The sequence below is a fragment of the Malania oleifera genome, chromosome 13 (genome assembly GCF_029873635.1).
Source record: "Malania oleifera isolate guangnan ecotype guangnan chromosome 13, ASM2987363v1, whole genome shotgun sequence".
NCBI lineage: Eukaryota > Viridiplantae > Streptophyta > Magnoliopsida > Santalales > Ximeniaceae > Malania > Malania oleifera.
Genome location: NC_080429.1, coordinates 1,551,164 through 1,575,490, shown reverse-complemented (window position 1 = coordinate 1,575,490; position 24,327 = coordinate 1,551,164). Strand labels below are relative to the sequence as shown.

The window sequence follows — 24,327 nt, the reverse complement described above, 5'->3', positions numbered from 1 at the left end:
AGAAATCGCACAGCCCCACTGATCTCCAAGTCAAACCTCCAGAACACGTAAGGGAACCAGAATCTGAGTTAAAGGGTGAGAAAATGGGGTTTAAGAAGAAAAAAATGGGAGGGAAGGCGAGTCTCAATGGGTGGTTAGTATGTTCAGTGTTTCGCTAATATCAAAACAGGGAAGAAAGTTGAAGAGGAACCCCCAACTAGAACGCTGAGGAACGTCACGAAACCAATCTAAAGAGAGTCGGGGGTTCAGGAGAGAAAGAAGTTGGGTCTGAAACCCTAAGGTTTCATAAGTACTCTTAGAATTTTAGGGAGAAGAAGATGGAAGGGCTAGAGAAGAGGCTTTGGGTAGGAGGTTTAGGGCTTCACTCCGATCACAGAGGGAGAGAGAGGAGAAAGCTTTCGAGAGAAGATTGTGAAAATGAGAAGAAACTAAAAAATTGGGCTTAAGTATCTTGAGCCCTAGAACCACGGGATTTGATCAAGTGGCCTTCCTTTGCCCGTCCGATCAAAAGGGTGACGTGGTCCTCTCACCGCTGTCCTTTTTTAATCGCTAACAGTCCAGATCCCTCCGTGCCAACAATCTAGTTCCCCTCACCCCAGCCATTCGATCTTTGCAAGCCAGCAATGGTTAGGATGTACCCATGTCAGAAACCATGATCGAATGCCTCCCGCTCACCCGGTAACACGTGGCCACCACTGTACTTTGCCATTTAATGTCTGACAGCTTCCCCACAGTGGCCGTTCGATGCATACCCTGATGAATGGCCAACATTACCACCAGGCCAAGATGACTCCTTAAGCTCTGCTACGAATCTCCCACTCCTGATGCATGGCAAGTCCCGTCCCCAAGCATTTGATACCTCTCTTTCGCGCCCATCTGATCTCTATTACATCAACTGTGGAGTTCACACTAGAGGCAATCATCAAAGCCTGCACGCATCCCATCTTGGCGTCAACACGTGGGTTTTCCATCCCCCGCACGCGTAGGCACGACGTGTTTCCCCCTGAACTATCCGATTGGCGTCCCCTATCAACACTCCTGATGGTGCTGCGTCACAGATCCCCATCCGAGGACTCCCAACCACTCGTAAGACTCCACGTGGGAATGCAGTCTTGACCCAAACCTTAAAACTGGTCTCCGTCAGACCGGTCCAAGTATGACTGGTCTACCCCCTGAACCGAATTGCTCCGATTTTTCTTATTTTCTTCTATTTTATGTATGTTTCAAATAATCCATTTTAAAATGCACAAAATTCATAAAAATTCATTTAAAAAATCACATAAAATTTAGAAAAATTACCCAAAAACTTATAAAATAAGGAAAAATTCTCAAAAATATTTTAAGTCATCTTTGAAAATAATTCCATACTCATACCCTCACATTCACATGCATACACATGTGCAAACACACACACACACACACACACACATGCATACATGTACACATCCACACACTCACATAGTTACGCATTCACATACATACATGCATATACGTAACACTCTCATACACACATGCATGCACTCAACACCTTCATACGCACACATTCACTTAGTCATACACGTGCATGCATGCATGCATTCACTCTTAAACACACATACTCTAGTTACATGCACATGTGCCCATTCATACAAACTCACCCATATGCTCATGATACATGCATGCATACATTAATGCAAAGCTCACACATTCACACTCATGTTACATGTATTCATACATTCATCCGTACACAACACATTCACATACTCATGCACATGCATGCATACGTTCATACATGCAGCTATGTCTACACATACGATGGTCATGCATTCATGCATGTACGTACATTATACTCACACCACCCACATGCACATACACATTCATGCATGCGCATACATTCATGCACGCACCCATTTGTGTCATGTACGCATTTATGCATGTGTTCATCCACACATGCACCCACATTCATATCCATGCGCACAACTCACATGCATACATATACACATCCACACATCCATGTGCTCAACATGCATACTCTGAACTCATTGGTCTCAACTAAGACCTAATTAAACTGGTTTTTTCCTCAGACTAGTTAGTGCTTAACCGGCTCCTTCCTTGAACTGGTTCACCTCGGTTTTCTTCACCTCACTTATTTATTATTATTTAGATATCCTGAAAATTCACAAAAAATCACAAAATTCTAAAAAAAAATCCCAAAAATATTTTCATACTTTGATTTCCATGGTTTTTGTTTGTACTATTTGAAGTTCGAGAAAAATATTGAAAAATCACAAAAAATGTTTTCACACCTAGCAAAATCACAAAAAATATCTTTAGGCCCAGAAAATCATTTCCATCCCAAACAAATTCCAAAAACCTCCCAGAATATTATTTTTCCTACCTAGAAAAATTCTATGAGATTTCAAAATCCGGGAGAGTACTTTGTACATTATTTTCTCGATTTTCCTTTCCCGATGATTGCAACAAAGGGCATGGACTCTTTGGAGTATTTGATTGCCCTGGTTATGAGGGAATACTTATATTGCGACGACCTGCTATTATCTTCTCTTTTTTTCTAAATAAATGTCATCTGTCTGAAATATTGAAAATATCATCCCAAGCCCAAAAGGCACTGAGGAAACTCTGTCTATCATACATAACTAAGCAGCGATACACAAAATTGAGAACTGATATATATATATAATACAATACCAGAAAACTATACAGCTCTGTATTATATTTATAACACAAAATACCCAGTGGCGTCACTATAAACTGAACACTATCCCAAAACACTATTATCTCAAAAATACCTATCCTTCCCACAAGGGCAGCTCAAGTCAACCTCTACCCACGAGCCTGATCTACTCGCCTAACTGGATCTCCTGAAAATGATAAGTCATTAGAATGAGACAACGCTTAGTAAGTGGAAATATGTTATTACTAGTGTGTGGCGGCTGAGTTAAATGTTTAAAATATTGAAATAATACTGTAATTTGAGAAAACTGATAAACTGTACATAATATATCTATCTATCATGTAATCTTTAAAATATGATTGTGTATCTGAGTTAGCTATCAGAAGGTACTGCTAGTATAATAATAATATAAAATTGCTGCTGTGTGATATATCTGTACATAAGAACTTTTGCTATACCCTGGAATTTGTATATCATGATATAACCCCTCATGATATGGTTGTGCGGCCCGTAGGCTGGACGTACTCTGGTTGGCCTACCAGGCAAGTCAATCTATATCTGTACATCCGCCAATCTAGCCCACTGCAATCTCTCCAGGCAATCTCCAAACTCTAACATCATCTAACCGGCCACCTCAACCCAGCTCACTGGGGAAATTGCAATCTCTCCTAGCTCGGCTAGAAGGAATCCACATACTATCTGAGTTATGTGATTGCACTCTATTTAGTACTAGCAACGGTATCGTGCTCTGCTGTAATTATATTTGTCTGTAATTTCCACAGGGATTTGATATCGTGTAATATTATATACATATATATATATATAAATATATACTCATCTTGCTGCTTTTAACATGATTTCAAAAACAACCATAACACTATATTTTTGAACTATATTATCTGAGATATCTGACTGAAATATATATTTTTTCTATTTGTATCATCTGTGTTTTCTGTCTAAACTATCTGTAATATCTGTATATAATATTTGTATACTCTGTATATAATATCTGCGTACTATATATATATAATATCTGTATATTTTGTATATCTGCTGTACCATCTTGATGCTATCACTGTATAATTTGTCTGAGTGTTATGGTCTAGAAATCATGTTTTTTCTCTAAAAATACTGTAAGTCTCATTCATTTCTAATATTCTGAAATATCTGAATATTTGTATATTTGTAACACTATAAAATCTATATATATATATGGCACTGTAATAAACTCATGTCACACATTTGAATAAACTTAGTCTCATGCTCAATTTTTGTAATTATGCTATAAAAATAGTATTCATAATTCTTTGGAAAATAACCTGATATACATGCTTGTAAATACACTTTCATAATCTTCTGTATACATATTAAAAATTGCTAGCATAGCATATTTCCCTTACCTTAACTTTGAAAGCCCCTACTAAATTCTGGCCCTATACCCGCAGGGTTCTCCAATCTCCCAGAACAAAACATTAGTGTTTCTTCCTGCATTGTATTTCTTATAACTGAGGGAAAGACAAATACTGAATAAAATGTCTTACCCTGAGATTAGGACGAAATCCAAACCAACTCCACCAATGATCAGCTCCAACAAACTTGTAGAGAACTTCGTCAGGAGCGTCGTGGTGGCTTCAGATCATCGATCAAGGGTAAAACGGGCCTGAAATAGAAGAGAGAAGGGGTGGACGACGTTTTAGAGAGAGAGAAGGAATTTCTTGCGCTGATTTTTCATCAAAATTTGGGTTTTCACTATTTATAGAGCCGGATTCGTCGACGAGACACGTCATCTCGTCGATGGGTTGTTTAATAATTTCATCGACGAACTTTCCCCCTCATCGACGAATTTCAAACTATCCAAAAACCCTTCTCAGTATCTTCTCGTCGATAAAGCGTGGCTTCGTCAACGAGGTCCACTTATGCCCTCGTCGACGAATTCCTTGTGTTCATCGATGAGGTCCTATGAAAGAATTTCGGGTTATTTTCTCCAAAGTGCAATATCGTCGACAAACACGAAGCCTACTGCCTCCTTCTGTTTCTGTTTCCATTTCCCTCTGTCTTTATTATTTAAATACCATTATTTTTTGGGTCGTTACATATATAGTATCTTATTTAGTGCATTTCTTCACACTTTTTGAAAGGGAATAATTTTCTAAAGCTTATTAAATTTATTTTGGGATAATTTTCGATTAATCTGATACCGTTCGTAAGAATGGGCACGTAGGGGGTACTAACACCTTCCCCTCGCATAACCGTACTCTCGAACCCGACTCTAGTAACGCAGACTGATTCTACCCCTAACGGGGTAGCAATCAAGTATTCTAACCGCACTTTGAAAAGTTAGTGACGACTCTATACACCATGTTTTCCACGAAAATCACATTTTCAAAATCACATATCCATTTTTCTCAGTTCGCAGCCGCACCATTGTCAGAGTGGTTTTCTAGCAGGGTCCGAGACTTTGCGACAGGTAAGATAATATTTGAGAGCATGGATCTCGAGTTATAAATTTGGATTTATATGAATTTAGAAAAAAAATTAATATAATTCCATACTATGTTTTTGTACAAATTCCCACAAATTCAAATCGAAAACTTGAATTTCTTTCTTTAATATGTGGAATAACTTTTTTTCTCTAGATAAGTTTACTACATAAAAATTTTGTAAGTCCTACTAATTAAATCAAATCACAACATATTCACAAAAATATACATGGATGACATGCATCTACTTCGTTTTAATTACTCCAAAATAACATTTTCGAGTTATATATACTTTCCTAAACGTAAAAATTGAAAGTATAATTTCATTTTCACTGATTTTCATAAATGATTAAATAAATAGCACTTATATATTTCGATACATTTGATCTACTATGCAAGTTGACGGAGAAATTGGGTTAAAGCAAATTGGGTAAAATAGAGAAGTGCTTTAAGTGTCTTTTGTGATCATAGAACACCCTTAAAATTAAAAGATAAGTTTTATAAGATGGCAATAAGACCAGCTATACTATACAAATCCAAATGTTAGGCGATAAAAAACAGAATATCCAAAAAGTAAAAGTTGTCGAGATGAGAATGCTTAGATGGAGGAGTGGTATAACACTGAAAGATAAATTAAGGAATGAAGATATTTGCGATAAGTTGGGTGTAACTCCTATAGAAGATAAGATAATGAGGGATGACTCAGAAGTTTTGGGCATTTGCAACATAGGTCGCATAGTGCACCAATGAGGAATAGTGAGTTAGTTATTATGGGGTTAGTAGAAGGGGTAGAGATAGATCTAAACTAAGTTGAAATGAGATAGTGGGTAAGAATTTAATAACCCTAAATTTATCAAAAAAAAATTGTCCATGATTACATAAATTGACAGAAAATGATTTACATAATCGACCCCACTTAGTGGAACTTAAGGTTTGATTTTGCTGTTGTCAAAACTTTTAAACGCAATTCAAACAATCTACAAAAATAATGAGAGACCTCTAAAAATTCTTTCTGCTCATAAAAAATTATGAGAAACCTAAGCAGAAGACTTAATATCATTTAAAGAAAGGAATAACACGGTTAGAATAAAATTTTATTAATGATAAATCTCAAAATTATCTTTTAGATCTTGGCTAACAATTTTATCCAACTTTTAGAGGAATTAGTTCTTTGCATGACATTTGAGTCTTTATGACTTATCATCTTATGATTTCTAATTAAAGTAAGTAAAGTATGATAAGTTTGTAATTTATCTACTTCTTAAGATTAACAGTTATAAATTGAAAAAAGAAAATTGTGTTGGAAGTATAAAACCCTAATTTTGGTAAGACAATCTTGGCAAAAAATATGAGATTGAAGATTTGTAATCTTCCATTACATATCTCAAACCTAATTAGGCTTCGAGAGATCCCGACAAAAAAATTCTCTATCGTTACCTTAACTTTTTATAGATCAAATAAAACATATCCATTTTAAGTAAAAAAATACTTCTAAAATACTCATATAGTAAAACTCTATTTTGACTTTAGACTACGAAAACTACAATAAAAAATAATAAAAATCAAATTATGCAGTCCACTCGATTGTTCTCCTGTCAACAAATTTCAAGGGAAACAAATTATAGCATGTTGTCCAAATGAATTAGATTGGGGGTATGTGTGTACGTATGTAAGTATTTGAGTGGAACTTTTCCAAGAACTCGTGATTAGGGTTTCACTTGACAGCACCCTCTCATCCAATACAACTGCGCAGAATGGCGTAGAAAGGCACGTCCTCTTGTGGGGGAGTTCCTATTGGGTATCTAAGGGGAGGACATATGGTCCTAGACCTTCTCGATACTGTCTATGGATTAGGCCAATAAGCTTCACCTTGGATCCTACATGCCCCTCAAGATGACAATAAAGTTTATATATATATATTTATTGAACCCTGTATATACACAAGTTTTATGTACTAAATTATATATATATATATATATATATATATCTTATGTATTTATGATGCAGGATCTTTATATATTGGCCTATTGGGTTTTGTGGATTCTAGTTGCGTTCGATCTGAATAATGATCCAACATTTCTTTAATGAGAGATTTCTATCATAAAACTTAGTCCATAAGTGTAGGTCCTATAACTCTATGGATGTTGGAAAAATTACCGAATCACGTAAATATATATATATATATATATATATATATATATATATATATATATAGAGAGAGAGAGAGAGAGAGGTTATGTGGGTTTTGTTTTGTTTTGACTTGACGTTTTAAAATTTTTGTTTTTATTTTTATTTAAAGGAGATGGGTGTGAACGTGTGGTAGGGGGTGAGTGATGGAATAGATCTAATGAAAATTTTGTCTTCTTTAAGGACAAAATTCAATACTCCTAGATAGGATCCTAAATTTCAAGAAAAAACAATTAAAATGCACATTGAGTAATATATACACACACACACAAAATACAAGCTACTCTAAAAATATTTGATGTTCGAGTCAACTTTCAAATTTCATGATGTAATTGATTAGGCAAACTGCATCATTAAAAGCTTCGCTTCAAAGTTTGAATTACAAAACATAATTAATTTATCTAACTTTAGCCGTAAATTTTGTATATTATGTATATTACTTTCGGGACTTTGATTTGGGGCTTATAAAAAATATTAATAGAAGAAAAATGTAAACTAATCTACTTTATTATATTTGGTCATAAAAAGGAGAGAGAGAGAGAGAGAGAGAGAGAGAGAGAGAGAGAGAGAGAGAGAGAGAGAGAGAATTTAAACTTTTTATTGCATTTTTTTCTATATCAAATAATATAAAAAATATTTATTTTTATATGATTAAAAATTAAGAAAAATTAAATATTAATGTCATGTAAAATTAATTTTTTTCATTAAATTATTATGTATGTTATTTTCTTTATCATTTTCTTTAATAATCAAAAATTAAAAAAATGAATTCCTTTCCTTTTTTTTTTTTATTAATTTTCAAGTTTTAGAGGAGTACTAAATGATAAGTTATTCCAAGATTAAATAGTTAGGTGGCCAACATGAACCCAATTATATATCACTTCTCAAGTTAATTAATTTGAACTTATTCATTTTTTGAAAAGAAAATGTTCTACATCATATATATATATATATATATATATATATATACTAAACCCATAAACAAAATTTAATTTTACACATCATTAATATTTAATTTTTCTTAATTTTTAATCTTATTAAAATAAACTTTATTTTTTATAATATTTAATAGAGAAGGAAAATGAATTTTCTCCTTATTTTCCTTTCCTTTCCTTTCCTTTTTCCAAGTAAAATTCTTAATCCACAAAAGGCACACTATATTACAAAACTATTGGTAGTAGGAGGTATTGGGTTGGATTTTGCATAAAAGCAATCCTTATTTTATTAAAAGTCCGCTTAAATCAAGGATTTTGCTTGGGAAAATGAAAGAAAGGGAAAATAAGGAGAAACTCATTTTTTATTCTGTTTTTCTTCTTTATTAAATAAATACTTTCCAAAATAAAAGTTTGCTCTAATTCGATTAAAAATTAAGAAAAATTAAATATTAATGATGTGTAAAATCTAAAATTTGTTCATAGATTTAGTATATTTTGTATTTTCTTTTCTATTTTTCTTGATAATGGAAATGCGCTTCTCTATTATTATTATTATTTTTTTCCTAATATTTTCAAACAAAACTTAAAAAAAAAAAAAGAGTAGTAGAACTAGGCGTGTCTTCATTTTAAAAGGGTTGGAAGGATTCGTTTTGATTGAAATTCTAAGTCATATATATATATAAAGGAAGATAAATAGGAAGTCTAGTGGGTAGAAAACAAAAATAGGGAGGAAGGGCCAAAGTGCAAACCATTTCACATTTAAAAATAAGAAAATGAAGCCATCAAGTCAAGCAGCCCTTTAAATTGTAATTGCTCCCAAGTTTATGCAATGTGGGCAGGACAAAAATGACCTGCCCAAGTCCAAAGTACCCTATAAAAAAATTATAATCAGATCCCAGAGATGAAATGGACTGATGGGTTTGTCTTGGACGGCCATGATTGCCCACTCACTTCCATTTGGGTAAGGACCAAATGGCCCTACGCCCAGTCAACCAGTGGGTCTATGTTGTCCTTAAAATAATAATAAGACCCTCGATGGGGGCTACTCGGGTCATGGACCCTTTTGAGGGTTTAGGAGATAGGGAGGGACACGTGGCCTCGCCACAGGGTTTGCCGACGGCGGTGACCCTCCTCCCTCCGGTGAGCACACTTGCGTGCACTAAATTCCAATTCGAGTTTGGTGGGTCTCTCTCTCTCTCATCGGAGCGCAGATGGTAAACAAGTGTGTGGATGTATGCTGTCTGTCAGTGTTGATTGTTTAGCGACGTCAAATGGATTGGGTTGAGGTCTTCATCATATTATCATCAGCAGACATTCGAGTACACTTTTGCATACTTCTTGGTTGAAAATGACTTCTGGGATATTTATCGGTAGGAATGGAGAGTGGTGTTGAACATTGAAATTCTCCATTTGATTTTTTTTATTTTTTATTTTTTAAAGATGCGTTTAAAGTATATTGTATTTAAAATTAAATGTAGTTTTGAATTATACTTTGTACAAATTAAATAAAATATTCGATGAAAAAACCCATTAAAAAGAACTGCTAATATTTATTGTAGCTACTATTTCTATCTTTTTGTAAAATGATATAGAAATTAATATGATATTTTTAAAAACAATCAAAAATCATTTTTAAGCCCTACTTAATAGGTCAAAAATAAATTAATTATTTGATGTTATATCAAATCATACTTTATTCGTGAATTTGATGTATTTTTTTTTTTTTTCTTGATAATCAAATATGAAAATGTAAATTTTTTCATATTTTCTTTTCCTAATATTTTTCGAGATTCAAATGGGATTTTAAGAAAACTCAAGTGTTTTTTAAATAATGAGACAATATTTTAACTATTGAGATATATAATATTTGTTCTGCATTAGTTGTCAATACGATATCTAAATGATTTATAAGTTTGGACAAATATACTATCAAGCAACTAGGCCCAAGTATTTGAACTAATTAGTCTTGAGCCCAAATTATAACAAATTGCATTGAGTAACATTCTATTCATTATTGCAGGCATGATCGTAAATTGAGCATATATATATATATATTGAATGGTCGTGGCATCCAACACACAGCTCCCATAAGGACAATCTACATCCTCTATCCTCGGTGGAGAACCAAGAGGTGAACAATAGGCCAAAAGGCCAAGTTCAATAAATCGAGTATATAATGTGAGATAATGTTATTCTAAAAATAAAATAAAATAAGGAACTAGAGCCAAAAACTTAGGACGATTAGCACATTTATATAATATTTGAAATCTACCAACAACAGAATACGAAATAATACTGAAACCCACAAAAAAGAGATTTTAAGAGGTGTATGTCCCGACAATATAAACTACCGTAGCTTTATTGAGTCCTAACATAAGGTCGATAAACTTTAAATTCAAATTAATAGTAAATATTTTTAACCATTCACACATATTGTACTTAGATAAGGTCAAACCTATGTGGAGAAATAGTTCATAGCTGGGCCCGTATTTGTATTTGCACATAAACAGTGGACTTTAAGAGCCTAATAGCAAGCCGCCAAATTTTGAATGAGTTATGGGCTTCAACTTGCACGCTGGACCTACATATGGGCTGGGCTATCATTAGTTAGATGCTCATCACAGCTTGACTAGCAGTGAACCGCTAAAAGTTGAAGTCCAACAATCTAGCCCATTTGTGATGTGAGAAAAAAAAAAGCCTCTAGCCCGTGTGTTGCGATGGGCTCATTATGTGTAGATGGGCTTAAGTCTTCACCGTGGGGCCCAATCCTGGCTGATTGATTCTAGCCCGTTTTATTTATTTTTTTGAAAAAATTTTAATTGTTCTTATTTATTTTAAATATTGATTTCACAAATGTTTTTATATATAAAGAAATTATTTGTTACAAACCTTATGAAAGGTCTGTGTGACTTACCTTCGACCGACAAACAACTACTGCCAACTCCAATCACCATCTGTCGAAGGCCATCTCCTTTATATATTTTAATAAATATACAAAATTAATAAAAACATGATTTTAATGTCATTTATGTTATTTGGTTTATATGTAGAACAATGGAAGAGCACCTTGGTTATGTTCAATGACCAATTTTGAAAGAATTTGAATTTAAGGTTAGCCCCTATGCCATGATTGAACTTTGAAGAATCGGGTCTATGAGACAGAATAATTCAAGTACAACAGATTGTAATAATATTGCTGCGTTGGTGTCGTCTGTGGGAACCCATGGGAGGTTTTTTATCCTTGACCATGACCACAAAAAGGAGTCGAATCGATCTGAAAAGGAAAATTCTGAGGGACCTAGGTGAAGCAGCTAAGGAAGGGAAGGAAGTAACTTATAAACTCTTGTTGTGCAAACTCAAATGACGAGAACCCCAATAGTGCAAATCCTAATGATGAGAATCCCAACGGCATGGATCAACATGTCCAGACCAACAACGGCTCATCTGATAAGCACTGCTCATGAGACCTTAAAGACCTGTCCATTTGATGAGCACAACTCATAAGACAATAAAAGGGTGAGCACGGCTCACCAATAATGGTCCATCTGATGAGCACCGCTCATGAGGCCCTGAAGGCTTGTCTATTTGATGAACACAATCCATGGGGCACAAAAGAGTGAGCATGACTCACTTGTAATGCCCTATCTAACGAGCGCTACTCGGATAAGGCCAGACTGGTCATAATACGCTTTTTAGAGCATACATGCCGGCTTGGATTGAGTTGAGTAATGTAGAAGTCGACTCGAAGTAAGTTCGAAAGTAAACACATCGCCTCAAATTGAGACAGTTGAGCTAAATCACTTGAGGTCCGATTTGAATTACAACTCCCGAATAAAATAAATTTATTCCAAATATTTGAGAGTGTTTGGGGGGGGGGGAACTGATACACCCAAAATTGATGGGAACGCTCATAGGATTGGACAGTTATAAACTAACATTTGATGTCTCACATAACCGCCCTTAAGTTACCTATAACCTCCCCCCCCCCCCCCCAAAAAAAAGTTTAATCATACGGTTATAAGAGAACTACTATTGATGTCTTACATAACCTCTCTTAAATTACCTATAACTCCCTACGCATAATGGCACACTCATAAATGTCAAGCTGAAGGAGGGTTTGCCTCTACCACAATTAAAAGGGATCATAGGATGAGGTAAGCATCTCATTCTCACTCATTCACATTTACCATTACAACTTAAAGCATCCTACAGTTCCTAACTTAAGCATCAGAGTAATCCCTCGGAGTACACCCCAAGTCCTCTAGTCCATTATTACATAATTTCTTTCAAGTGGTCACGGTTGAAGGACGATCCAAAAAGCCTTTCAATTTTTGGCAGCAACAAATATATTTTTTATTCTTTGACTTATCTTGTATAGAGATCTTTGAAATTTCTGCTCATGGGTGGTTTCGGAGGATTCCACTTTAACATAAACTAATTTTATTTTGAATGGATGTTTGATTTCTATTTAATGCTCATTCTTTAGATTTTCAAATAAAAATTTTAGGTCAAACAAAAAACAATGTGATGAATTTGTTAATTCAGTAACAAGTTGGTTTTATTGTTGACATATTCATTATTTTAACATTGCCTTTTATTTTTTTTATTTAAGTATCATCCAATTCATGTGTCACGCTTGAACAGTCTAATTGGTTGTTAAAACTTTAATGGTAGTTCCAAGGATACTGAATGAGGAGTTTGGATTGCTGTTTAGTCACCAAGCTAACTGGCACACCAAGAGCAACTAATAATTTCTCCCTATCACATAGCTGTGACTTTATGTTCTCAAAATTTATTTTTTATATTTAATATAATCGTGTGCAGCGTTTAATGCATTTATTGCATCATGGTTTTTTTTTAAATAATTTTATAATTTGTTAATTATCTCTAAAATAGTTTCATTCTTATATAAAATTTGGTCAAAGAATCAATGAATCTATCTCTCTTTTTTTCTTTTCTAAAAGTTGGGTCAACAACACTAGAAAATCAACCTTTTATTATGTTTGCTTTGAATCATTCAAGTTTGTTTTTCTTCAAAAAATTGTTCACTAAATAAGACACAAAGACAAAGCAAATTTTCAATTACCAATACAACAATGAATTGGATTGAACTATTTAAATATTAACCCTTTCCACCCACAAAATTTTAAATGAACAAAATCTAGGCTGGTACCCCAAATAGACTAGGATTTAGGTAGTCTATCCTAAATTTGACTTGCCCTATATGTTCTACAAACCAACAATACACTTTTTTTTTTTTTTGTTACTCAAACATATATTTATGTACAAGTTAATAATTAATTTTCTACCTCGAAACATACATACACGTGCTTTCGTTGTACACATTACATAACAAATTTTAAAAAATAAAATAAAATAAAAATTTATATGTTTCAGCATTGTATTTATGTCTAGGGGTAGCAAAACGAGTTAACGGGCCGAGTTTGGATGGGTCATAAATGGGTCGGGGTTAAATGGGTTCGGGTTCGGGTTGATCCGTTTATTAACGGGTAACTACTATGTAAACCCAAACCCACCTATCTAATAAACGGGTCACCTATTTAAAAAATATAATTTATTTATTTTAAAAAACTTTAAGCATTTCATAAAAAATGACATTTAAAAAAAAAACAGTCCTTCATTTTTTTTTAAACGTGTCATAAACTAGTCACCTAGCAAATTGAACCAGCCTAACCCATTTAATAAACGAGTTGAATCCGGATTGACCTTTTTATAAATGGGTCAACTTGTATTAAACCCAAATTCAGTTTAAACGGACGAGTCACTAGTCAACTGTCGAATTTCTACCCGTTTTGTCACCCCTATTTATATCTGTGAATTCTCTATTTCTCTATATACAATTCTCATTGCGTCATCAATGAAAATTGTATTAAGATTTTAACTCTTGGTCAAAAGTATATATATATATATATATATATATATATATATATATGTCTTTAAATCTCATGTAACAAATTTAATATATCCTCAAATGGGTAATTCTTCTAAGTCACAACTCAACAATATTTTATTTAAATTTTCTTACCCTATGTATAGAAGAGGTCTTAAATTTGGATGTGTGTAAATTTAGACAATACATAATATAAAATTGCATTAAATTTTGTTCATATCAATTCAAATTACTCAAAATTCATACTCTCAAGCGCAACGTTAGTTTTATTTTTATATATCTAAATTTTATATAATAAAAATAAGTTCAAGCTAAATTTTTCTTCGAGAGCTACACAAATTAAGGTCATTCTCGTTCGAAAATAACTAGTCAAATTGCAATTTAAACTTTTTTTAATATGTAAGTAAGATAATATTCGGAATCATTGATTTAGACATGTATGAATTCAGAATAACTCAATAAATCGAAGTAATTTCATATTATTTTTTATTCAAATTCACACAAACACAATTTGGAGCCATCAAATATATATCCTTATTAGTTTCCAAGCACTAATTAGATGAAAAATCACCATTGATTAGTGAATTAAGTAGAGCATAGGCTGTTATGGTTAGCCATCATTGCAAGAAGATTAGTGTTTTACAGTAAAAGCATGATTAGACCTTTAGACCGATTTGTAATAAAAAAATTATATACACATAGGACCAGACTGACCCATCTGTTAGTGTCTCTCAAAGCAGAGCCAGGCCTATGCAGAGTGCACTCTCCATCATTGGCTTCCATTCCAAATCAACGCTTCTCTTTAGACCACCCCTCTTGCGTTTTCACACGCACCCACAAAAATTATGAGAGAGAGAGCAGAAGAGTTGAAATTTCGGAGAAGATATGATGATCGGAAGCTTCTTCGATGAGGGGAATGTTGTCTGGTTCGACGCACGCCGGCGATTAAACGGTGCCGCCGTCTGTGTCGTCGGACCAGGCTTCATTCCCCTCAATCACGGCTTCTCTTCGTTCATGCCCAATTGGATCTTCCATTCTCCCTGTTCCGCAGGTGGGTTCGATCTTATTCTCCCTAATTTCTCAAACTCAAATCTGTTTTTTGTGATTTTCTGGTCATAGGTTTCCGTTTAAAGCTACGTAGGTGACGGTTCATCGGCAGATTGTGTAATCATGAGCAGATTTGACCTATTCTGCCTCGTCCTGAGGCCGTACTTGGGCTCAAAATTTTCAATTCCTCATCATTGCTCTCGCACATATTATATTCGATTTCATTTTGCTCTGTTTTCAATCACAGCAATCATTTTTCCCCCTTTTCTGGGACAATCATAAGACCGCCTTCTCTCATCATTTAGTTTCCATCTATCTTGAGTTCAATCAAGTTTCTGATCTGTCTGTTTCTGCACATATTTATTACTTCCAAAAACGTGAAAACCACTCTCAGTATCGTTCTTAATTCTTCATCGTCTTCCTGTTTGCCCCGGATTGAAATTTATTGAACCCCAATTTTTTACTACAAAAATTTTTTTTCTAGGGTTTGGCAGATCCAACTTCCAAGCTTTCATCTCAGAGCTCTTACCTTTACCAATGTTCATTAATGGATATTAATGAAAAGAACAACACTTTTTTGGGTTTGAAGCTAATTCCTGATACAGATATTTATATTCTGCAGTACTGATTCCAACTCCTTTTTTTCCTTATCAAAGTGGTATCTTTCTGATCTCCTTTTATCATCCTTTTTCCATTTCCTTTTTCATGCAGATGCAGTATATGTAAAAGCTTCATTACTTATGGCCTAAGGCTTTGCTTCCTCCATTATATATATATATATATATATATATAATTCTTTCCTCTTTAGTTTCTTCACAAGATCTTTTTATCTGTCTTCAAACTAAGTTGGGATTTTCTGAATTTATCTATCATGCATGACATATGAAAGCTTGTATCTATGTATAGAATATACAAGAGCCATGACATTTGAAAACTTGAACATATATGTAACAACTTATTCACAATTCATCAAAAACAAAACCCCAAACCCCAGCATATATATATATATATAAATCAACTTTATGTAATTAATCAGATTTCAGATTAGTTTTTTCTCTCTCTCTTGAATCAGCAAGCACTTGAAAGATTGGAAATTAAGGTGAGTTATTTTATTTAGTCATTCACTAAAATAAGTAAAATTATATATATATATATATATATATATATATATTTATATATATCAACTTTATGTAATTAATCAGATTTCAGATTAGTTTTTTCTCTCTCTTGAATCAGCAAGCTCTTGAAAGATTGGAAATTAAGGTAAGTTATTTTATTTAGTCATTCACTGAAATAAGTAAAATTATATATATATATATATATATATATATATATATAATTCAAGGGTAGTTTGAATTTTTGCATGCTTTAATTTCTTCAGAGGTTGAGATGAGCTCATGAGGACACAGCAGGTGCTTTCGGTGGTGCTTACTTCAGGTAGCTTTGTTGTTTGAGAGAGAGATGAACATTCTGAGGGGAATATTTGATCTTTTTTATATATTTATAAATAAGATCATAGTTAAGCAGCAAATAATTAAGAAATAAAAACATATATTACCATAAATATTGTTCTACAATCCTTAGTGGGTAGATTCCTTTTTATCTTTTGTTGTTCTTTTATTGTGCATGGAAGGTGAAAAAGAATCTGCAAAGTGTGCTGCGAATTTTGCCAAATTTTTTTTTTTTTTAATTTACACTTATTATTATTATTATTATTATTATTATTATTATTATTATTATTATTGTGAGAATTAGGAAGTTTATTTACTATTGATAGAATATTTTTTGTAACAAGTTTCAAATTACATGCAGGTTCTTGTTTTCAATGGGATTATTTCTATTAAACTGCGAGGCTCGTGCTTAAGCTATGTGAATATTTAGTTTAACCGAGTATACAATGCGAGTATTCATTTAGTCTCACTTATTTCTAACAAGATAACTGCTCGACTACTCGAGTAAACATGAAGATATGTATTTTCCAACATGCGTGTGTGTGTACATATATATATATATATATATATGCTCTCCTTGTAAGTTTAATCTTTGCAATTGAATTATCATTTAGGTTAAAATCATTTTGGAACCTTATAATTTGTAGTGCTATTAATTTGATCATCATTTGTGAGTTGTATCCCAAACTATAATTCTATTAAAGAACTACAAGTGTTATTTTGGTTTGATCATTTTTCTAGTCGTTTATCTTTCGGTTAAAAATTAGAATTTTTCTGTCAAAAATTTTCGAGTTCAAATTTTGAATGGGTGGACTTTGAATATCCACGAAAAAAAAATTGCAATGGCAATGTCATGTTGAATTGCTTAGTGAATTTTAGTAAAACAAATTGGCAGGGATGCCTCTCACATTAATGATTTTTTAAAAATAAATAAATAAAAATAAGATGTGAAACCTAAGACAGCCTAAAAGATAATTATTCGGAAAACTAAACGATGGAAAATCTCAATTTCAAGCTCAGTACCTTCTATCCTATTCTTGAAGAGATGGGTAATATAGAAAGATTTGTAACGAACCCGTTACAACATGTAAATTTAGACACCACCAATTGTAAGATGTTACATTACTTCAATCCAACACAAGTCAAAGGTATGATTTCGTTTTTCCCCAACCCCTTTAAAGTGGCTCGAAGACCGAAGCCTAACTGGTACATATTTTATTATCAGTGGATTATAAATTCTAATTAAATGGAAGAACCATCGAAAAGACTCACCTTATGGTTCGAGAATTAGAGCGGTCAAAATAAGGTTATGCTAAACTTCTCAAAAATTCAATCTCAAAAGCACTTCAGAAAGACACGGGATGTAAAGGGGAACCACAAGCGGGTTTGAGGTCCATTTTCACACGTTGCATCCTTTCGAGGCACTCGTGATATTGAATTTTTGAGAAGGTAGCCATTGTTTCTGAAAATAAAATACAATTGCCTCTTTCTTCATAATGGGATCCTAATCAATTCTTAACTTCAGGAAAAATAAAATAATTCGATAAAGAAAGAAAATTGAATCCCATTTTGTTAATTACTTAATTAGATTAAATAGTTTCATTATCCAACCATTCCCAAATTAACTTTCCAATTCAGGGAAATCTAATCATCAAATGAATTCAAATCATATAATTTTTTTACATATGTGATCCATCTGGCCATCATCATTCCCCATTAAATGTAATATACACCATGAAATTCAAAAAATTAATTAATTAACTTGAGTTAATCTCTTATCATTAAGAAATAAAAAAAGTTGGTTTCTCAAAACTAGTTGTTATACGAATATTCTAGATACAGATAGAGAGGGAGGACCCCGCACATGAGCATTGCATTCATCTGACCGTGTCTATATATGACTTTATGTTCAAGATGCATTCTATCAAAATACAAATTTATGAAAGTGATCTAGAATCCTCCGGAATTCATATTTCTCTTTTAAATGAGTTAATTAAGATTTTTTTTTTTTTCAAATTTCAACGTGAATACCCTAATTCTATATTTGAAAATAAATTTGAATGAAATTTAACGTAATTTGTCCTGTATTTTTCAAATATACACCCAAATTTCAAGTATAAAATCCCGACTTTCGATATAAAAAATTATGAAAAGCACATGTCCATTCATCATTCAATCTCTCTCAAGTCACAAGTCACAATGATGTGAGACCCAGTAGCATGGCATTGACTAAAATTTTTTTGGTATAGTGAAATTATAAAACAAAAGTTATGGAGAAAAATAACTCCAAACTTATAGCTACAGCTTGCAAAAACCTAGTCGAGTATTCGTTATTATTTATATATATAAATAATGTACTAAACATTGTATATTTAATATTATAATGTTTTATTAATACTATTTTATAAAAATAAAATCTAACTGAGTCAAGCTCAAATTCAATAATCATAATATACAAACAAGTTTAAAAAAAATAAAAATATTTCTAGTCAACCTGAATTCAAATATGCCAGCATATATACTTAAATACAGCCTTACGACTCACATCCATGTAGGAGAATGGATAACAATATCTATATACCCGATAAGTATTCAAAAATATACATAAATTGTGAAAATTATTTGGCTCGGTAGATATATAAAAAAAAATAATCAAATCAAATAATAGCAAATAAATATCACATATAAATTCATCTTCCCGGTGGATTTTGGTACATTATAACGTTACCAAAACGTTTATCTATTAATTAAAGTTCTAATTTGTTTATTTTAATGCCATCTAATAAAAAGAAGATTGATAATTCAAATTGACAATTTTACGTGTTAATATGGTTTTGCACAGTTTTACTTATTATGATTTTAGTGGGAACACAAATGGTGTTACCAAATTAGACATGTGGCACGTGGCACCTAAGTTAGTTTTTTTTTTTTTTTTTAAATCTTCTTTGGGGAGGACAGGTAAGAACAGGCAATTATCGAGTTAGAGCATTAATGGATGATTCATGGCCAGTCTCTCTCCTCTTTCTGGTGCATGCCCCCAAACCACCATTTCAATTTCAATTCCGATTCCTCAGGACTCTCTCTCTCTCTCTCTCTCTCTCTCTCTCTCTCTCCCTCTCTCAAAACCATACTGGTTTGCAGTTGCGCACCAGCTAGCCAGGTTTCCCGCCGGTTGAGAACGGAGAGAGAGATTAAACCTCCCTAGCCACAGCTCTCTCTCTCTCTCTCTCTCTCTCTCTCTCTGGGAGAATGTAATTTCCCAATTCGCAAACGATAATTAATCTTCCTCGCCACAATTTTTCAATGTAGATCAATGAATAATCCCTTCTCCGCCACTCAGATCTCCTCCCGAGCACCGCCGACGTCGCTGTCGACTTACCTCCGCTACCGAGGACGGGCAATGTCCGATGGCATCGTCCCGACGCTCCCGCTACTCGACTCGGCATTCGACCTCGCCACCATCACCTTCGCCACCGCCCTCCTCCTCCTTTCCCTCCTCTCCCTATTCTTCATCCTCCACCTCCGCCTCAAGTCACGCGCCGCCCGGCACCTCCACAACTTCAGCACCCTCTCCGCCGTCCGTCTCCTCCTCGTCTCCCTCGTCGCCTTCTGGACCCTCTCCGACCTCCTCCGCCTCCCCTTCTTCCGCCGCGGGTATCTCTACCCATTCTTCCCCCATCCCACCCTCCACCACCAGGCCTCCCTCTGCAAGCTCCATCTCGTCCTCTCCCTCGGCCTCTTCCAGCCCGGCTTCCTCCTCACCATCCTCTTCCTCCTCAACGTCTCTGTCAAAAACCGGACCCCCGGCAGCGCGTGTTCAGTCGTCGGCGTCCTCGCCACCTGCCTCCCCGTCCTTTGTCTCCAGATCCTCTTCGTCTACTTCTCCAACATCGTCCCCGCCGAGGCCGCGCCCTTCTCGAACCGTGTCCGGTGGAGCTCCGTAATTTCCCGTGACGAAAGTGGGTACGAGGTGGCGCTATGCGTGTATCCACTTCTGAGTAGGCTCGTCTTTGGCGCGTTAGCCATCGCGTACTTGCTCTGTTTGTGGTTGTCGTGCTGGAGAGTCGTCTCCGTCGTGATTAATAAGGGGTTGAGGGTTCGGATCTACACGCTCACGCTCGCCGTCACGGTGTCGCTGTCGGTGGAGGTTTTGTCCTTGGGATTGTCGGGGCTTTGGAAGCCGGACGAGACGAGCCACGGCGCGGCGGCGCTCTTAATTTTCCTCAGCGCGCTGTCTTGTGCAGTGGCAGGGGAGGGCATTATGGTAATTAAGCCGATTGCGGACACACTGGCTGCCGACGAAGAGTGCTGCGAGTACCGGCTGTGCAAGGAGGGCTCGGGCGAAATGGAAAGGGGTGGCGCGTGTGGGTAGAGATGACAGGGCGAAGGCGTAAATTTGAGAATTGAAGGAGGGGTTTTTTGTCATTTCGGAGAAGCTTAGCTGGCCATGCGCACTGAATGGGAATTTTTTTGTGAGAATCTGACTTCTTGTGTTTATTTGCCCTCTAATCCAATTCCCATAATGTCCCTCACTTTTTTTTTTTTTTTTTGCACAAAAATATAGTTGTTTGCATGTTTAGAATTTTCAGTTTTTGGTACAAATTTACAGGAAATATATTTGGCTAAAAATGAGGAAAAAAAAATGTGCAAAAGAGTTAGACCATTTCCAAAATCAATCCCTCTCTCTCTCTCTCTCTCTCTCTCTCTATATATATATATATATATATATTCCTGTATTTTTTTTGTCCTAGTAACTTTGTGTTCGTAGTTTGGAAGTAGGATAACTACAAGTTACAAGTTTAAATTTTGAGAGAAGATAAGAGAATATTCTAGGTAAAAAAATAAATTATATTTTGTGTAAGAGAAGTAAGCATTTTGAAGTGGTAATACAAAAGATCTACATGTCCATTTCAAATTTATGTGCTTCAAATCAAGTTTAGTTTTAAAATAGAATAGAAAAATTTATTGCACAGAAGAAATGGCTAAAAAATTCTCTAATATTAGAAGATTTCTAAATTTTTTTAATTCAAATTTTTCAAGTTATGCCGCCCATCAATGTATTAAAGTTGGGTTAAGGTTATTTGAGGCTAACCATATTTGAGGCATCATAAGATTGACATGTGGCATTTGGTAAGCTAAGCTACACTTGGAAAAATACAATTTCTCTATTCCTCTTTTGGTGACACATGACATCCTTTGGTGTGTTTTGGACATATGATTTGATGGTGGATGCATGTATGTTGGGTCATTTGATTTTAAGTTATGTATGTTGGCAAAGACAAAAAAATTAGATTACAAATTATGTTTCTTTGAAAATGTTAAATGTTGTTATATGTGGCTCACATACTCAGTAGAAGACATGTACAAAAGGAAAACATAATGGAAATCAGGGTGTAAGAGGGGAAACCGTCGACAGTAGCCTTGTAATTGTCAACGATTTGGAGTAGTGGCTAAGAGATTATACTCTTTGTGTGAAACCGTCGACGGTTTGGCTTAGGAAACCAAATGCATATTTCAATTTTTGAATAAGGGACGTTAAGTTGGTTGGTATTTTGAAGGAAAACCTCTAGAAACTTTATATATACGTTGTCTCAGATATATATGTAAGATGGTTGTACATGGTTGATGTATTGTTCATGTGCTTTGGACAAGAAGATAGTGAATTATTATCGTTTGCTTCTAGGGATGTAGGTATTGTCGAACCACGTAATTCCTTGCGTATTGTGTTGTTATTGCTTTCATATATTTGTTATGGATTGTTTCTGTATTTTAATTATTAAGTTAATGCGTGTGTTTGATCCAATATTCCGATGTGCAATTCATTTTTTTTACAACAAATTGGTATCAAAGCTGCAGGGAGATCGATATTATCTCAGGGTGACTGTAGACAGAACTGCAGGGAGACTTTGTTTGCCATCTCGGGGTAGTTTTGTAAAGAATCAATATAAAATGTCTACCACTCGATACCCAAGGACGGATGGTGAATTCCAAGATATGTCAAAGGTCCCCTATGCTGGTGCAATGGGGTGTTTCGGCATGCGATAGAGTGATCCCTCAATTGTGAGATTTTTTGTGCATACTATGCAGGGGGCTTTGATGACAGAAGGTTTACAATGGGGTTTATGTTTACTATTGTAGGAAGACCTACTTGTTGGAAGTCCAGGGTACAACCTTCGAGTGTAACAACTATGACTGAATCAGGATTCATGGCAGAAGCCAAAGCTACCACGGACAAGTTCAAGTATTGCTTGAACTTGGTTTTTATCTCCAGTTGCGAGATGGGAGGCGGTCTCAACCTAATGTCCCAAGGTCAAGGTGGAGCAGTGGTTCATGTTTTCAGTTTCTCCTAAGGGGTGTATGTTCTCCAAGGCAGAGATTGTTGTAATATGTGGCTCACATACTAAGTCGAAGACATGCACAAAGAGAAAACAAGATGGAAATCATGGTGTAATAGGGGAAACCATCGGCTGTAGCCCTGTGACCGTTGATAGTTTGGAGCAGTGTCTGAGAGATTATACTCTCTACCTGAAACCGTTGATGGTTTGGTTCGGGAAATCCAGTGCATATTTCAATTTTTGAATAAGGGATGTTAAGTTGGCTGAGGTTTGAAGGGAAAACCTCCAAGAACTTTATATATATGTTATCTCATATGTATATATAAGATGGTTGTACATGGTTGATATATTGTTCATATCCTTTGAACAAGAAAATAGTGAATTGTTGTCATTTGCTCCCATGAATGTAAGCATTGCCGAACAACGTAATTCCTTGCGTATTGTATTGTTATTGCTTTCATATATTTGCTGTGGATTGTTTTTGTATTTACATCATTAAGTGCTGCATGTGTTTGCCCATATTCCGCTATAATATTCATTTTTTCACAACATTAAATGACTTATATATTGAGAATTATTACATTTGATTTTTGAAATAAATGTAATAGACTAACAATGGAATATAATGGAATGAAATTTTGAACAGACATAAAGAAATCTCACTTGAAGCTTGAAACTCTCTGAAAAGGGAAAAAAAGAGAAAAGAAAAAAAAATAGGTATTTTTGGAACATCAAGGTAATCTTCAAACCTAACCCTTCAATTCAATAAAGTCACTCTATATATTAAGTTTTTACTAGACTACACGTCTATCAACTTGATAGTATCAAGTGAGACTTAAATAAAATTCACTGTTTGAAGCAAGTTCATTGGATGAGATGAATTGAACCTCTAAGAAGCCTTAATTTTCTCTCCAAAAATACCCACCTAATTTTTGGCACATGTGACTCTTTACAAATAGATTAATAACAACAAAATTACAAATCTCACTTTGAACCTCCCAAAAAGGAGAAAAATTAGGTCTTTCCAGAGGACTAGTGTGGTTCTCCAATTGTATGCTTGTCTCCAATAAAATAGGACTTACTATCTGAAGTAATTTATTGAACGGTAGGGTCTGACCGAAGAACCACGCTAGTCCTCCAATAATTTTTTTTTTTTTCCCTTCCAAAAAGATCCACCCAAATAATGCTCAAGCGTGGCACAATGCATGTGTTTGACTTGTAATTGGTGTGCACGGCCAGAGATTTACAAAAATCACTATGTTTAGGTGTTTGATAGCAAATTAGGCATTTTTGGAGGGCCAATGCAA

The 24,327-nt window shown here is 34.6% G+C and overlaps 1 protein-coding gene and 1 long non-coding RNA gene across 3 annotated transcripts; both read left to right on the top strand.

The window, feature by feature from the left end:
• The first annotated feature begins 14,907 nt into the window (after positions 1-14,907).
• On the top strand, positions 14,908-17,372 carry LOC131145616 (uncharacterized). The gene is made up of 5 exons (XR_009134181.1): positions 14,908-15,238; positions 16,307-16,333; positions 16,471-16,497; positions 16,616-16,671; positions 17,047-17,372. It is a non-coding gene; the product is annotated as an uncharacterized LOC131145616 (long non-coding RNA).
• A 2,284-nt stretch (positions 17,373-19,656) lies between these two features.
• Positions 19,657-23,475, top strand: LOC131145615 (uncharacterized). Of its 2 annotated transcripts, XM_058094791.1 has the most exons (3): positions 19,657-21,157; positions 22,536-22,745; positions 22,824-23,475. In XM_058094791.1, exon 1 carries the CDS (start codon positions 19,999-20,001, stop codon positions 21,055-21,057), a length of 1,059 nt encoding a protein of 352 aa, XP_057950774.1. In that variant the 5' UTR covers positions 19,657-19,998; the 3' UTR covers positions 21,058-21,157; positions 22,536-22,745; positions 22,824-23,475. The 2 variants fall into 2 exon arrangements, with proteins under 2 accessions (XP_057950774.1, XP_057950773.1); XM_058094790.1 differs by having other exon boundaries at positions 22,536-23,475.
• The last annotated feature ends 852 nt before the right edge of the window (positions 23,476-24,327 follow it).

Bases quoted from the DNA above. Each gene is read 5' to 3' on its own strand.
- LOC131145615 (XM_058094791.1), top strand. From the start codon at position 19,999: ATGAATAATCCCTTCTCCGCCACTCAGATCTCCTCCCGAGCACCGCCG.